Source organism: Aythya ferina, assembly GCF_964211825.1.
Source record: "Aythya ferina genome assembly, chromosome: 3".
In the NCBI taxonomy this organism is placed as follows: domain Eukaryota; kingdom Metazoa; phylum Chordata; class Aves; order Anseriformes; family Anatidae; genus Aythya; species Aythya ferina.
The window spans coordinates 22973082-22989437 of NC_140298.1; the positions used below are offsets into that span (position 1 = coordinate 22973082).

General features: G+C 36.2%; 1 protein-coding gene across 2 annotated transcripts in view; it reads right to left on the reverse strand.

The window, feature by feature from the left end:
• NVL (nuclear VCP like) overlaps positions 1-16356 on the reverse strand; it is a 38300-nt gene that overhangs the window by 15924 nt on the left and 6020 nt on the right. For both annotated transcript variants that reach the window (XM_084515544.1, XM_084515543.1), the window contains exons 10-18: positions 15120-15221; positions 13005-13122; positions 12411-12555; positions 11392-11662; positions 9106-9324; positions 8404-8508; positions 7569-7631; positions 6014-6133; positions 5756-5855 (exon numbers count right to left, since the gene is read on the reverse strand). In XM_084515544.1, the coding sequence (XP_084371670.1) occupies positions 5756-5855; positions 6014-6133; positions 7569-7631; positions 8404-8508; positions 9106-9324; positions 11392-11662; positions 12411-12555; positions 13005-13122; positions 15120-15221 (1243 nt within the window). The remainder of the gene's footprint in view (positions 1-5755; positions 5856-6013; positions 6134-7568; positions 7632-8403; positions 8509-9105; positions 9325-11391; positions 11663-12410; positions 12556-13004; positions 13123-15119; positions 15222-16356) is intronic.

Sequence of the window (16356 nt, forward strand, 5' to 3'; positions counted from 1 at the left end):
CTTATCTAAACAGCATAGATTCAACTTTAGATTTAACATTTTAATTAAATTAATTATTTTAGATACCTGTTTCAAAGCGCATTATTATCTTCCAAGTTGAAAAGTAAAAAATATTATCTTTCAAGTCTGAAAGGAAATCATGGAAAACCGATGGCACAAAATACTTCTTTCCCAAGCAGCTGTCTCAGGGAGAAACTACTGCCTTATTTTTATTAAGAGAAATGTTTAGTTAGTAACTTTCTGCCTTGGTTTCCTGATGCAGTCAATGATGTTGATTACGCCACTGGAAGACAGCAGTATCCTTTTTGCATGTAAGTTGGCAAAGCGACAGAAGGAGACATTTAGAGTATATCCATCCCTTGCTTTGTTTTTGCAGGTTAGAACAGGCACTAGCCTCCAGAAAATCATGTCGTATTTCAGGTTACTACACTGCTCTCCAAACTACTGCAAAACATTATCTTCTTCATTAAACTCTATTGAAAATTACTTTGCATGGAGGTCTATAATGTGACATTATGTTGTCCTACAATAAAATCTATTAATCTCACACTCATTTCCAGTTGATAATTCATGCCTTATCTTAATTATACACAAGTCAACAAAGTTTGGGAAATTTTTGCACATCCTAGCAAAAAAGACTACTGCGTTGAGTCCATCAAACTTCTATATTCACTACAGCATTTTAAATTATATTCAAAGTATACAAGATCTAAGTCCTCACATTCATAATGCTCTGGAATGTAGGCTCAGAAGCTCTAAAAGGGTTTCAGAAACTCCACAAAGAGGCTCCCAGCATCTTTGGTCTATGTTACCAAAGTCTGTGGAAGATATACAACAAAATTTGTGTGAATTAAAACTATCATAAAAGAAACTGTTCCCTGTATCATATATTAAGTAGTTTTTTAGATCTTATCTTGCCTTTAACTCAGCAACATTTATAAACAAAACAAAAAAAATCGAAACTTGTCATAGCAAGGAAAGACTAATATTTTATTATGCTTTAAATTGTGGTTCAGATGAACAGCTCTACAAAACTAACATAAATCTGCTAAACAAAACAAAACTCACTGAATCTGGGACCATGTTTTAACATAACAGCAGAAGGGGAATTTTACAAGAATTAATTTGAAAAAAGCTAGAGAAAAGACCATGAATATAACTCAAGACATCACTGCAATTACGTAGAGCTTAAATCAGTATCAGCTTGTGGTGCTTCACTGATTACTGGTGTTTTCTCAGGTTAAATACAGTTCATTGGATTCCATGGTAAGCACTGTTGATGCCTTGGCCAGCACTTCTCTAAAGAGTCTATAAATATTCAAGGCCTGAAGAAGTAAAAAAAAGAGGAGAAAACAGCAGTATCCAGTAGTGCAACTCACACTTGTATCTAAAAACTTGTGGGAAATTACAGACCTTACTTAACTGTAGTGCTTGATGTTCTTCTAAGTGTTTAGTCTCGGATTTGAGGAAGGAAGTAGACTAAAAAATAATACATTTATTCTGAGCCAGAAAGTTTCTAACAAGACATGTCATTTCTGCCTCTCCCTCTCTTTTTAATGACATTGAAGGCTTTAAATATTTTATCCTCTCAGGCAAAGTTTGACAGTGTTCTGCATTTAGGTGCAAAGAGATTGAGTTGGGAATAATACTGCATCCCTGCCCTGCTAATTTACGGTACTCAAGATAGATTTTCAAAGGATTTTCAAAGTCACTTTGAAAGTGCAAAAAACATTCAAATATTCTTCTTCTAAGCACTGATTAAAGGTTTATTTCAGCGACCCCAGAATAAAAATTACCACTTGCAAACTGCATATGATAAACAAAAAGAACCAACGTGTGGTGCATGCCCTTTTGACAAAATGGGAATCAGACAGTCCAGGTCCTTAACAGCTACTGTAAAAAACAGAATTTGTCCTTTTTCAGCCATGGGACATATAAAACACCACCATTGTGCAATGGACTCCCTCCGTGGGAGTCGCCTTACTGGAACAACTGTGCGAGGAACATATGTTGATGCTAAAACTGGCTGAGCCACTACTACCCTGTTACTATTATTCATGATAACAATAATACTGTGAGGTAAGACTCATCTTTTGGTGCCACTGTCTCTGAAACTACAATGCTGACAGCATACACAGTTGTTATGAACAGTTACATCAATAAAGTATAAAAGCTACCATGCAAGCAGCCATTTTAAAGAAGAAGCAAATTGCAAAGCTGTTTTGTATCCCATTAAATTACATTCACATGGATTTAAAAAAATGATGATATCTCATACTTCATAATACAAGCCTAGTGGGAGAATTTGTGAAGTTCTGTGGGGACACATTATTTAGATTTCTATTGTACAAATACCCACCATTTCTGCTCACCCTAGCTTTGTCAAGAAAATCTTTCATACAAATGTCAGACTAATGAAGAAAAAGCACTACTTGTATTGTTTGTAGGAAGTATGTAACTGCATTTGCCAATGTAAACTACCATTCCCCTTCAGGTTTCTGCTTGGACATTTAGGTCTTAGGGCAGTAAGAACATGGACTTCACTGTTACCTACCAGCACTGTCCCCCTATTAAGTAAACAGATGATACTATCAAAACTTCTTTTGGTGAACACTGCCTATTCCTAAGCCCAATAATTGTTAAATAAACTATACAGGTAAAAAACGATTTCCATGGTTTAACCACAACTATAATAAAAATTTTTCTGGTAAAAGCTGCATCAATTGGAAGCTATATTTCTTCACACTGACAAATCCAGGTATTACAGCAGAAGTCTGTAGTGTAAATGTATCCAAAGTGTTATTCATATACACAACTGATATCCTTCTTAAGTAAGAGATCCATCTTATCCAAAACGGATACATAATTGCATCCTCTAGGAAAAGTTGGATGTCCCGAGCTTTGCTGTTCATAAATGAACATTACAATGTTCATTGAAATTAAACATTATAATGAAATTACATTGGCAAACTCCTTTATGTAATTCATTTCCATTTACAAATTTTGCAGATACATTTATTCCCTTCAATTTGATGATTACATTTGCTATCCTTGTCTTAGGATTTTATTTACGCAAAGCATTTTTACTTCATAGTTGCTTTTACATCAAGGTCATTTGCTAGTAATACACTGCTTAGTTCATGCCTTACAAATCTCCAGCCTACCCTTATTTCAACCTTCATTTCTCAGGAATATTTTGTAATTTTAACTATTCCAGTACAGCAATATGTTAAGTCTGTGACTGAACAAGACAACAGTCTTGTTCAAGAACAAGACAACAGCTGAACAAGACAACAGTAACTTTTAACTAAAAATTAAAAAAAATAAAAAAATCCAGATATTATATCTGGAATAATACGAATAATACGAAGCTGGTGAGGGGCCTGGAGAACAAGTCCTACGAGGAGCGGCTGAGGGAGCTGGGCTTGTTCAGCCTGGAGAAGAGGAGGCTCAGGGGTGACCTTATTGCTCTTTACAGATACCTTAAAGGAGGCTGTAGAGAGGTGGGGGTTGGCCTGTTCTCCCACGTGCCTGGTGACAGGACGAGGGGGAATGGGCTTAAGTTGAGCCAGGGGAGTTTTAGGTTAGATGTTAGGAAGAACTTCTTTACAGAAAGGGTTGTGAGGCATTGGAACAGGCTGCCCAGGGAAGTGGTGGAGTCACCATCCCTGGAAGTCTTCAAAAGACGCTTAGATGTAGAGCTTAGGGATATGGTTTAGTGGAGGGCTGTTAGCGTTAGGTTGGAGGTTGGACTCGATGACCTTGAGGTCTCTTCCAACCTAGAAAATTCTGTGATTCTGTGATTCTATACCTACCAATACACAAAGGTAATATATGTCAATAGAAAGGTAAAACTGCATCCCATGTGAGGCTTATAAAGTCACAGATTTACAATTGCATACATGTGTACTTCATATATGCATGAAAGTAAGACCCACAACATGTACAGAGTTGGTGTAAATCAAAACAGGCAAAGCTGAGAATTAGTACAAACCTGCGACTCAAGTTTTCATATATTACAATTAACATCTGAATGGCATACACTCTGAACTGGCCCTTATAAATCCACTAAACTACTTTGAAATCTGTCAGTTCTTCACGATCTTCAGCCATAAAAGAGTAGGCTATCCCAGATAACGGAACAGTCACACCAAGATGCAGAAGGAACATTGTGTCTCTGTGAGAGGAGTCATTAGCTCAGAGCAGTGGCACATGACATCTCTGAAAGTATTTGCCTCACTTACACTTGTGGTACATCTGAGATGGCACTGCAGGAAGTCAAGTTGAATGCTTCCTCAACTACAAAAGTTGGAATTCTCAGCCCAAGTTACCAGTTAGAGATCATTACAAGTTGACTGTAATCAGCAATTAGGTACCTACTTCTAATGAAGCCCTCAAGAAAGTAACTAATAAATCAACCTGCTTAATACAAATGATTGCACTAATATAACTCATTTAGTGAGAGATCCCTTTTCTAAGGAACCATGATGACACTACTACCAGCACCCTTGGTACTTTCAACAGTATCTGTATATAGATTTCCTATATTACACAACCTTAATCCTTTTTTCAATATGGGATTAGGTAGTTCACAATCATCATGCTCATGCCAGGAAAACTTACTGCTCTAAGTCAAAGAATTTCTGCAGGTAAAGACAGATGAAGTATCTACTGTTCATACTTCACCCTGTAGACAGCTTGATAATGTTGCAAAGAATTTGAGACAGAAAGATTTACCTCAAAATCTTTGAATTTTTGACTGTTGGAAAATAAAAAACCACCACAAAACTGTCTATTCGAAGTGATTTCATACCAAATTTCCATAGTCTATAGGACCCAAACACTTCAAGCATTTTAACTTCCTCATTTTCAAATTTACATCCAAAGCAGCTACGCTACTATTTTTCCTTGCTAAGTATTTTTTTTTTTTTTTTTTTTAAGAATTCTACGGTTTGTCCTTATGTAACGCATGGATATATAAAACAATGAATTTTGTCCTGTTGTTAGGGGTAATTTACCAAATACACAAATACTCATTCCAAAATTCTGCTACCTCCAACCAGTATGTTTTTACTACGATAGACTATTAACCACGTATTTAATTTTAGTTGCAATATTCAGAACAACGTTAATAATTGAGGAAATGCAACATCTTCAGGCATGTTTTTTTAGTAACAAGCTTCTTTACTCATAATTCTTGGTATCTAGATGGAGCTCCAATTCAGGAATAAACAAATTTATTGCTGTGGATAAAACAAGGGACTTCTCCACAATACAAAAAAGGGGCACCAAGTTGGCTGTAAAACAAACAATATTTGTAAAGTAGATCTCCGTGTTTAGCTTATTAATTTTTTTTTATTTTATTTTACATACATTTTTTTTTTTACAACTCCTGATTTTACAGGAGTTGCAAAAGCTACCAAAAATTGAGAAGCCAGCAATCTTTTACGTTCCATGGAGATATTCCAAAGTTCAATTAAGTCACAGGTCTTTCTAAGTATTTTACAGAAGTCGTGTCAGGTTCTAATTAAGACATAGTTTAAAGACATTGCTTTATCTCAGGCTGTCACTTGCAAAAATGCAGAACAGACTTACTATATTGATAAGAAGAAGTTCAAATTTGAAGTATTGTAATTTTAAGTACAGAACAAGGTTAATTACTGAATTTAAACATGTAAGAACACATGATTTCATGACAAGAGAATTAATAATGTTTCATTTGTTGTTTCTCTTCCTTATGTTTTCAGGTGCTTACCTGGCCTGTTTGTGGCAGCCATAATGAAAACCTGCTGACGGTTCTCCAGACCATCCATCTCTGTGAGTAACTGGTTAACTACTCGAACACTGGCTCCTGACTTTAAAAGAAGAAATTAAAAAAAAGTGAGAAGTAAATATTTTCAAATAAAAGAAACAAAAGATTTACTAGCTCCCCACATTTAAATATTTCTGTGCTAGCACGATGCCACAAAAAACATAACTAAGAATTTATTTATGGAGATATTTTGAGACTTACTTCACGGTCAGATCTCCGAGGGCACAAAGCATCAACTTCATCAAAGAATATAACACAAGGGGCAGAATTCCTGGCACGTTGGAATACCTGACGTACAGCACGTTCGCTTTCACCAACATACTAAAACAAATGACAAAACACAGTGAAACAATGTAAGACATGAAGATTTTACTAGGAAAAAAAAAAATCAGTTCTAAACACAATTTAAGATGCTTTCCAAGGGAGAAGGACCACCTGCTAACTCCCTTCACCAGCTTTGCAGCCCTTCTCTGGACATGCTCCAGGGCCTTGATGTCCTTCTTGTAGTGAGGGGCCCAAAGCTGAACACAGCACTCGAGGTGCGGCCTCACCAGAGCTGAGTACAGGGGGACGATCACCTCCCTGCTCCTGCTGGTTACACTGTTCCTGATACAAGCCAGGATGCCGTTGGCCTTCTTGGCCACCTGGGCTCACTGCCGGCTCATGTTCAGGCGAGCATCAATCAGCACCCCCAGATCCTTTTCCTCTGCACAGCTTTCCAGCTGCTCTGCCCAAAGCCTGTAGCACTGCATGGGGTTGGTGTGCCCAAAGTGCAGGACCCGGCACTTGGCCACATTGAACCTCATCCCATTGGCTTCTGCCCATCGACCCATCCTGTCCAGGTCCCTCTGCAGGGCCTTCCTACCTTCCAGCAGACTAATACTTCCCCCAGTTTTGTGTCATCTGCAAACTTACTGAGGGTGCACTCAATTGCCTTATCCAAATCATCAATAAAGATATTAAAGAGGATTACATAAAGTTAATGAACTGACTGAAGTTAATTTCCTGCCTGATATCAGTATTTGAAGTATACAAAAAAGTTTCAAAAAAGAATAATCAAATCTAGTATTTATTTTTAGTTTCCATATCACTGGTATGCAGGTAACTGCCATAGGTTTCTGAGATATAAGATGCATTTTGTTCAGTTCAACACATTCGCTTAACTCTAGAAAACACTGAATATACATTACAACAATTCTAAGCCCAGTGCTTCAAAAAACAGATAAAAGTGCTGTAGTCTGAGTAACACTTACGATCTTTAAAAGTTGCTCTGATTAACTAAAATAATTGCTCTCCAAGGTTTCAGTTTTCTAGTAAGAAGCTAAAGTGACTGAACAAACACATTTCCAAACTTGAAAACTGAAAATTTTGATTAGTGAAAGCTGCTAATTTGCAGTTACTGACCACCAACGCTTCTCAGTGTTGATTTATTTATTTTTATTTTTTTTGTCTTTTTCCCGATCTGCGTAAGAGCAATGATGTCTGCAGTTGATCATTTAGAAATCCTACTTTACCCTAGTAAAGTATGCCTAGTATCTGACTAGACAGGTAATTTAAACCAAGATACACTTAAACTCCCCAGTTAGCTTTTTCCCTTTCACGTGAAAATTTTCACTGCTAAAAATTTTAAGTAGTGGGGTAAAGAAGACAACTTCTGTTGCACCAGTATCAGTTGTGTAATTATTAGGAATTTTGTTTGCCCCAGGCTTTCAACAAGCATTCTATAAATAACAAAAGCACAACGATCAGTGCATACCATATTTAGCAGTTCAGGACCTTTCACAGATATGAAGTTCAGTCCAGACTCATTTGCCACAGCCTATCAAAAGAGAAAGAGATGTACACAGAGAAAAGCATTTTTTCATGTATACTTTGGTTGTGTCCACAGAGCTATTAAAAAAAAAAAAAAAAAAAAAAAAAAAAAGGAGAGAAGGAGCATAGTTGTCAACTGTGTAAAACACAGAAAACAGTACAAAGTATTGCTATATGCAGTTAAGAGTGGGAGATGTTGGAGGATTTAGCAGTGTTCTCTCTTTAATGAGGTAGTGTGGAATTTATTTTTTTTTAAAATCACATACTAGCTGAAGAATTTTCAGTGATTAATGAGAGTTAAATAGAAACTACATACATAACATTTGAAAACAAAAACAAGTAGCAATCTGGAAACCTGTATGATTTACATCCATATTTTCAAGGGGAGGCTGTAAGAACTGAAATGCTCAAGGAGAATTATTTACAGTAAGATAAATACAAGAAATAAAAATGCATAAAGTGCACAGTACTTCCAATTACATTAGTTACAGTGAAGTATTCTACAGAAATAGGTATCTACAAAATGAGTTTCTTCCTTACTTTGCTACTATCATAATTAACTTAATACTTCAAGTTTTACAATTTCTCCTCATTTAAGCAAAACTGTAACTCTATGCAAGAAAATCAACTTCAGCAGAGAGGCTCAAATTTAATTTTCTGCTGGGAATTGCAAAAGTCCTGCATCAGACAGTACCATCCAGACTCAGTCGTTCCCACAAAAACATCCACTTCAACAAGATTCTCCCGTATTTTGAAACATGTTTAGAAAAATTTATTACCTTAGCCAGTAGCGTTTTGCCACACCCAGGAGGCCCTGCAAGCAGAACACCAGCTGGAGTAGTCAGGCCCAGAGCTTTAAACTGCTCTGGGTTCCGCACAGGTGCCTATACAAGAAAATATCATAGTTCTCTATGACAGAAGGCTAATGTTAAACTTTTGATTTCAGTTAGAGATTAATGAAAATTTGTTTAAAGTAAGTTCTTTATTCCAACTCTTTACAGGCTAAATGAATAAACAGTCAGTCAGCGTCTTATCTTGCATTAATAAATACCCCCATCCTTATTCAGAGACAAAGACTGTATCTATTCAAGTTCTCAGCTTAAGGCGTTAGTGTTAATTATTGATCTGACCAGCAGTGAGGCTGCTAACTGTCCAGCTAAGCAGTGTCAAATTCTTCATGTAGCAATTGTCTAACTGGGGTTATTGGTACAAAACTTTTAGAATACTTGAAATTTAGCAGTAATGAACGTATTGAAAAATGAAACCTTGAATACAACAAATGAAGTGTTTAATACATGCACTAGACCTGTAATAAATTTGAAAGCAGGTTATAGAAGTCTATTTTAAATGAAGATGTTGCAAAATTTCTATTTTGTAGCATGCTATACGTTAAACAAATATGAACAAAGAAACTGAGATATTTTTATTTTCTGCATAGGGGGAGGTGTGAAAAAACCTTTGAAAGTAGTGTTAACACATACCAATATCGCCATAGTCAGCTCCTCCCGAACATCTTCCAGGGCTCCAATATCTGCCCATGTTACATCAGGAATTGTGACAAAGCCTTCTCTCTTGGCAGAGGGTTGCACTGATGACAATGCAACAATAAAATCATTCATCTCAATGCACAGTGTCTGCAGCTGCTCCTCAGGCAAGGGGTCTTGCTTCTTCAGCAAATCCAGAAGTCTCTGTAATTCAACCTGAGTGAATAGCAGAAAAAAGAATAGCAGAGAAAATAGCAGAGAAAAGATTATGCAAGTAATATTTTAAGATTTTTTAGGGCTTTTTCAGCGCAATACTTTCTGCAAGTATAATATTAATTACTATAAAAGAAATTGTTATGTATAATACACTTAGAATGTGTAAGATACCATTAAAAACTAACCAAAATGCTCCAGGAAAGCACTAAATAAATTTAACATTTATTCTGATTTTAGTATGAAATGGCTCTCAGAAGAGAGCAAACAACTCTGCTAAACAGCAAAACCTTAACAATTTGTGGAATATTTGATTACATATAAACCTTTAAAATTCTTAACGTACACTTTTCAGTCACGATTGTTTGCTTAAATAATCTGATTTCAAGTCATTAACTCATTTCCTCAAGCTGATTAGACCTGGTTTTGTAGCCAGGCCCTTATAAAGTCTGGGAAAACACAATACAGATATAGCAAAATGCTTTTAATTTTTTTCCATCTTGCAAAGCACAGTCTGCCAAGAAGCGTGGGGACAGACAGGTATGTTCTAATTATTCAAAATCGGACCCTTGTTAGGGAAAAATTATCTGAGAAAATACTCGATCAAAGAAGTTTACACCTTCACAACATAAATATAACTCAGTTGTAATATGGAAAGGCATTGTTAAAGCAATGTGATATTGCACCTCAAGCAAAACCACTCTGGGATTTTCATTAAGATAAAGGAAATAAAAAGCTGCAAAAATCTTTTTAGTTTCTGTATTTTCCCTACAGCAGAATATGGGATATAGCATTTTATATTGGAAGGCACTAAGATAGCCCACAATGTAACTGACCACAATGAAGAGTTTACAATGCACATTACTCCCTCTTTAAGCCCTCCCTCTTCTTCCTAACAGAAGCATTACGAGAAACTGTGAAATAGCTGAGACCACTGGGTTTGTTTATTGAATCGTGTGAATTATTTTTCAAGGTTTTTGTAAGTTTATTTTTCTATGATAAATATAATATCACTGTTTTAATGACAATACCCTGTATTAGACAATGTCAGCCAGCTATCAAAATATGTCTCTGTTACAATTAGACTTCCTTATCCTTAGCAACTCCTTTGATCAGGGTGATGTTTTTAAAACTGCAACTACCTGTCCCTCCCCCTTTTCTTTTGGCTATTTCAGGTCCCAGGAGACACTGGGAGGTATGCAGTATGACCACATTACTCTAATAAAAAGTCTTGCTAAAGGTTTTTACACTGTTTTTTGTTAATTACATTAACAGTTTTCTTTGACAGTCCTTCTAAAAACAGAATCCAATTACAACATGCATTTAAAAACTCTTCTCTTTTACTTCTTCAGACAAATCTTCATGAATTCAACATATAATACACAAGCAAGAAATATGTACATACAAACTCAAAATTTTGAACAGTAGGTCCAGAAATCTCTATATACAGACATTATGGTTCACTGACAACAGCATGTTACTTGTGGCGTAGATTAATTCTGGCACTGCAAACAATTTTTTTTTTCCAAAATTTCCAGCTGTGCTGCATGTTAATAAATACTTTCTCTGCAGCTCAAGTTTCATTTGCTAATACAACTTCTCTTTTGGATGGTTCTTAAATACCTCTTCCTCAAACTTGCTATAGGTACTACTGCACGCGATTTAATTCATGTAAATGTGTAGCTGGAGGGAAAATGTAGACAGCATAAATATTTCTAAACTTTGGCTAACTGTAAGTATACCAGGTCAGAGAAGAGACTGAGGCATCGTGACAGCTATTTCACTGAGGGCACAGCAAACAGCTTGGTAAAAAAAAATTTACAAAACCACACACCTTGTGTAAAACGCTAACATAATTTTTAGAAGGCCTAGTTTTGGGGAGTCTGTTGTTCATAACCATTATTTGGGTCATTAGGGATGAAGCTTCTGGCTTCAGAGCTGATAGATCTATAGATAAATTTAACATCTCACTGGCCCAAGATGTTTAAAGATTTATGAGCAAAGGCTTTCACAATTCTAAAATAGTTCACTTTTAAGACGTTAGAGGTAAACACTTCATAGAACAAATACCTTAGAAGGAAGGTGTAGCTGTTTGGCATCCTCTTCCACCTGGATTTCTGTTCCTATTCCCACGCTTTCCTCAGCTGTGTTTCCTCCTGCCTGTACGTAGCTTTTTTGCCACTTCCCAGATTTTATCAGGACCCTGTTCACCGTGCATATAGCTGCCTCACGACAAAGTGCCATCAGGTCAGCACCGACATAACCTGGAGTCAGGCGGGCTAAATGAAGAAAGTCAAAGGACTCTGGGAGCTTAAGTTTTCGACACAATGTCTGAAGAATTCTGATGAAGGGAAAAAAAAAAACAGTGAAACAAAGATGCAACTGTGGTCTTTTCTTACTTTCATACTAAAACAAACAGCATTTATTTAAGGTCTCTTCCAGCTCACATGAACTGAGAGAAGACTTCTAGATCAGCTGCCCTTGTCCTTAGGGGGGAACTTCAACCTGCCAGATGTCAACTGGGGATATCACCTAGCCGTGACAAACAGGCCCAGGTGATTACTGAGGCACCCTGATGATAACTTCTTGGTACAGGTATTAAAAGAGCAAACTAGGAGAGGTGCCTTCCTAAACCTGTTGCTTGTGAACAGGGAGGGTCTTGTGGGCAAAGCGGTGATAGGTGAAAGCAAGGAAGCAAGGTTGGGTGACACGGGAGGACTACAGGGATGCTGCTTGCCTTTGTAGGGAGAGAATTTGTGTGGCCAAGGCTCAGCTAGAATTGAAGCTGGCCAGCAGTGTGGGGGACAATAAAAAAGGCTTTTAAAATTACGTTAATAGGAGAAAGAGGACCAGAGCAAACACTGGTCTGATAACTGATGAGGACAATCACCTCATATGTAGGCACAGCTACTAAGACAAAGAGTAGATGTACACTTAATTTCTTCTACAATTTTCAATGTGTGTTGATATGTATGTGTGTGCAGGCAAATAAAGGATTAAACACAATAAAGTACTTTTCCTTAAGTTGTTAATACACTTTTTTTTTTTTTTTTTAAATAATAAAGAAGGTTAAACTTTATAACACATACTTTTCTCTTGCTGCTTCATCCGGTATCCCTAAACAAATTTCTCGATCAAATCTTCCAGCTCGCCTCAGTGCAGGGTCCAAAGAGTCAGGTCTGTTAGTTGCTCCAATAACAAGGACCTGGGCAGTGGCAGCCAAACTATTCAAGTCTAAAGGAAGGAAGGAAGAAAGTTAATGCCCATAATCACATTCTCAACTTTATTCTGATATCTATGCTACTGTGTTTCTGGTAGCACACAGTAATACTCAGAACAGCACATCCAAAATAACCAACAGGCACACCAAACTGATGCTCATCCTTATTTCTACTACCTAGAATAGATATGTTTCAATCAGAAATATGCATTTCAAATAATATTTGACATATCTTCTGTTAAAGTTTATTTACACAACAGAGAGGCTGTGAAAATGTACTAATATTCGCTCAAATTTATTAGAAGCTTTCCCCTCCTACCCCATAGAGGTAAACTGTGCCAAAAGATGAAAAACAATTAGCACTATCTCCACAGAAGTAATTAAGAGTCATTATGGAATGAAAGAACATAATGAGACTGATAACTAGAAAGTTTAGCTTAGTACAGAAGTTCCTGAAACTGACCGTCCATACAAGTTAGGAGCTGGGCAACAATTCTCCGCTCCATGTCCTTCGATGCAACTTCTCTTTTTGGAGTGATCGCATCAATCTCATCAAGAAAAAGGACACATGGTGCACTGGACTAGGAACAAGAAATATTAATAATTACCAAATTATGCTGACATACTGTATTACGAGAGAGAAATCATTTTTCAGATTTTGTTTTAGAGCTGTTACTCTGAGACTTCTGCATGCACTGAACAATCAACCTCTCCCAGAATAATTTTGTTGCCATTTACTGTCTGAAGAGCTGTCAGATTATGAAACTGATGAACTGAGGCTGTGAAATAACTAAGGCAAAGGGATTCAAAATGTCCCTATATACTGATTAAAAACTAAATATATTGCTATGTTGCTTCATGTTTTCTATGATTATTATTCTATTGTTACTGCTTACTTGCTTAAATCCAAAAAATAAAATCAGACAAAAAAGGTCTCTTCTGTGTATTTTTTTTTTTAAATATTAGATCTGTGGAACTTCAAGAGCTAGCATTAATGACACTCATGATGAAACAAAGAGCTGCAGGTGGTCACGAAAACTTGAAGTCTGTCAACTTCAAGATTACTGCAGAGATGAATCATGTTCAAAGAGTCAAAATCACAGTGAGCAATGCTAGGGAGTGTTCTAACATTCCAAGCACTTCACATTAATAAAAAGCCAATGCTAACATAAAATAATAATTAGTGTAACTAACAGAAGAGTGTTTAACTGACATAAGATTATTAACACCATCAATAAAATACTTGTGATGCAGAGGAATACTTAATGAAGACACTAGAATCATCATCAAAAAAAAAGTCTAAACTCCAAGACAAAAATATAGCATTTTAAATCCCAGCCGCTTTATCAGGTACCAACTGCGCCATCTAGCTGTCGTTCAGTTTTTCCTTCACCTGATAGCGGGAAAAAAATAGAACTAAACCATGAAGATTCCACAGTACATGCATAAGGTACTGTTGAACTGTCTTTTTTTCTTCTGCACAAAAATTTAGTACAAAAGCCAAGTGGAAAGGCCACTTAAACGCAAGGGACTATAACAAAGACAACGGTTTTCATTTTTTAAAATGTATTTCATACAACATATTTATTCAAAAATAACTTTTATAGCAACCACCATACATACAAAAGGTATTTAAATCTAAATAATCACTTACTATTTTTCTTCAACACAACATCTTATCAAGGCTTTCTAAAAAATTAAGTTGTAATAGAAACCCAAAACATAATAATCTAACAGCTTCAAAATTAATTATTTTGCCCAGTTTAGCATTCTTTTATACGTACTTTAAACATCAACGTACAGCTGTGGGGGAGGATAGAATGAAGAAGTAAAGTGGGAAAACCAGAATATTCTCAGAGATCAGAAACAGAAAACCATCCTCATGAAACAAAAAATTAACCCAGTTAACAAAAAGAAAATCTGCATTCATTTCAGTTAAAATTATCTCAACCTGTCTGCTTTTCTTTGCTTCTTAACAGGTCTGAAAGTTGCATCAATATCTTATTACAAGACTGGCTAATCACAATCAATCTGAATGTCTGCCAAGCAGCAGCTTAGTTCTCCTGTGCCTCTAATGCTGATATTAAGACAGAGCAAGGCTTCAAATAGGTTTTGACACTGGAACAGGACTTTATTCTTACTCTTTGATATCTGTTCCAATTTATTTCTTTATGCCTAAAGGCCCAAAGTCTTAACTCAAATGCAAAACCAGACAAAAATAAAAAATTAAAAAAAACAACTTGCAACAAAAATGCACAGTAAACTGCCCTTACATCTTTTTTAATTTTTATAAATCATTCCAAGCAGCTCCAAGTAGGTTAATAATTTATGTTGCTCCCATTACTTTGATATGATGAACTATCTTTTGTCAAGAACAGCAATCTTTGTGTTCTGTGATGGCATGACATTTAGTACAATGGAATTCTGGTCACAGCAAGGGAGACACTATGACTTGTGTGCAGCAATATAAAGATTCAGTCACTAATAATTCACTCAAATTCAAACCACAGCAATGAAGGTTGAATCTTTACAAAGAAAAGGACAAAGAATTCAGTATTATTTCTCATGGGTGTCTCACCACAGCCTGCTCGAACAATTCTCTCAGTTTCTGCTCAGATTCTCCTGACACTCCAGACACCATTTCTGTTGCTGCCACTTTCAACATCGGGAGCTCAAGTTCCTGAAAGAGACAAGGAATGTTGAATGATATATCCAGAGGTTAGGAATGCCTGCTGTCCTACAGGACAAATATTTTCCAATATAATATCTCTTATACCTGAAGATTTTGTAAGGAAGAGTAAATCTGAAAGTTATCTTAAAAAAAGACGAGTAGCATCCTCCTTTTAACAACAGGTCTAAGACATTTTGCCAAATGAACAGAAATGAATACAAAGGCCAGGTTTCCTTGATTCAGTTAGAGATAGTTTTGCACCTTAGCCCTTAATCCAGTACTTCACAACACAGATATTTCAGTTCATGCTTCATCTCCTTTGAGAAAATTGTCTATTTCTATCTATAATAAAACATTGCTTATCAGTATGGATGAGTTCCCACCGGGTTTCATTCCCTTAGTCTTACTCTAGAAGTGTATGAGCAGGATAATACGATAAAATACTTGCAAGTGTCACATTCAAGGTTTTCTCCTACTAAAAATAAATGAATAAACCTGTAACATTGATAGACTAATGCTCACATTAGTGCCTATTTCGAGCTCTTTGAGCTACATATAAGAAAAATCCAGACTTACCACAGCTGCCAGAGGCCCTACATGGGGCCTTGAGGAGATATTTTGCCCTAAGCAACACTATACACAATTATGGAAATTAATATAGCAGTATCTTTCCTAACAAAATGATTTAAGAAGTATTCATTACATTTATCTCATCCTTGAAATTTTTTTACTTGTCATGTTCCATCCCCCAGATACCTACCAGGACACAAATGCTCACTGAAGTATTCTATAACACAGATTCATTCAATTGGCAAGATTTCACAGTAAGATATTAAAAAGGAAAATAAGCAAACCTTTCCAATCAAAGCATTTGAAATATAATGATAGAAGGGTCTAACCAACATTGAAGTAATAAACACCAGTGCTTTCAAAGGTTAAAGCTGCACTACAATTGTTTGTAGTTTTATATGTAAGTACCTAAATCTAAGGTTACAATCTAGGAAATTTAAGAAAAAAAAGAGCATTAAATACACCATGAAAAAGATACAGCCTTGGTTAACACCGAATAGCCCCAAATAGCCCTAAGATTTATATCCATGACAGGAACAGAGCAGTACTGCAGCTTCACCGCTCACCAAGTTTT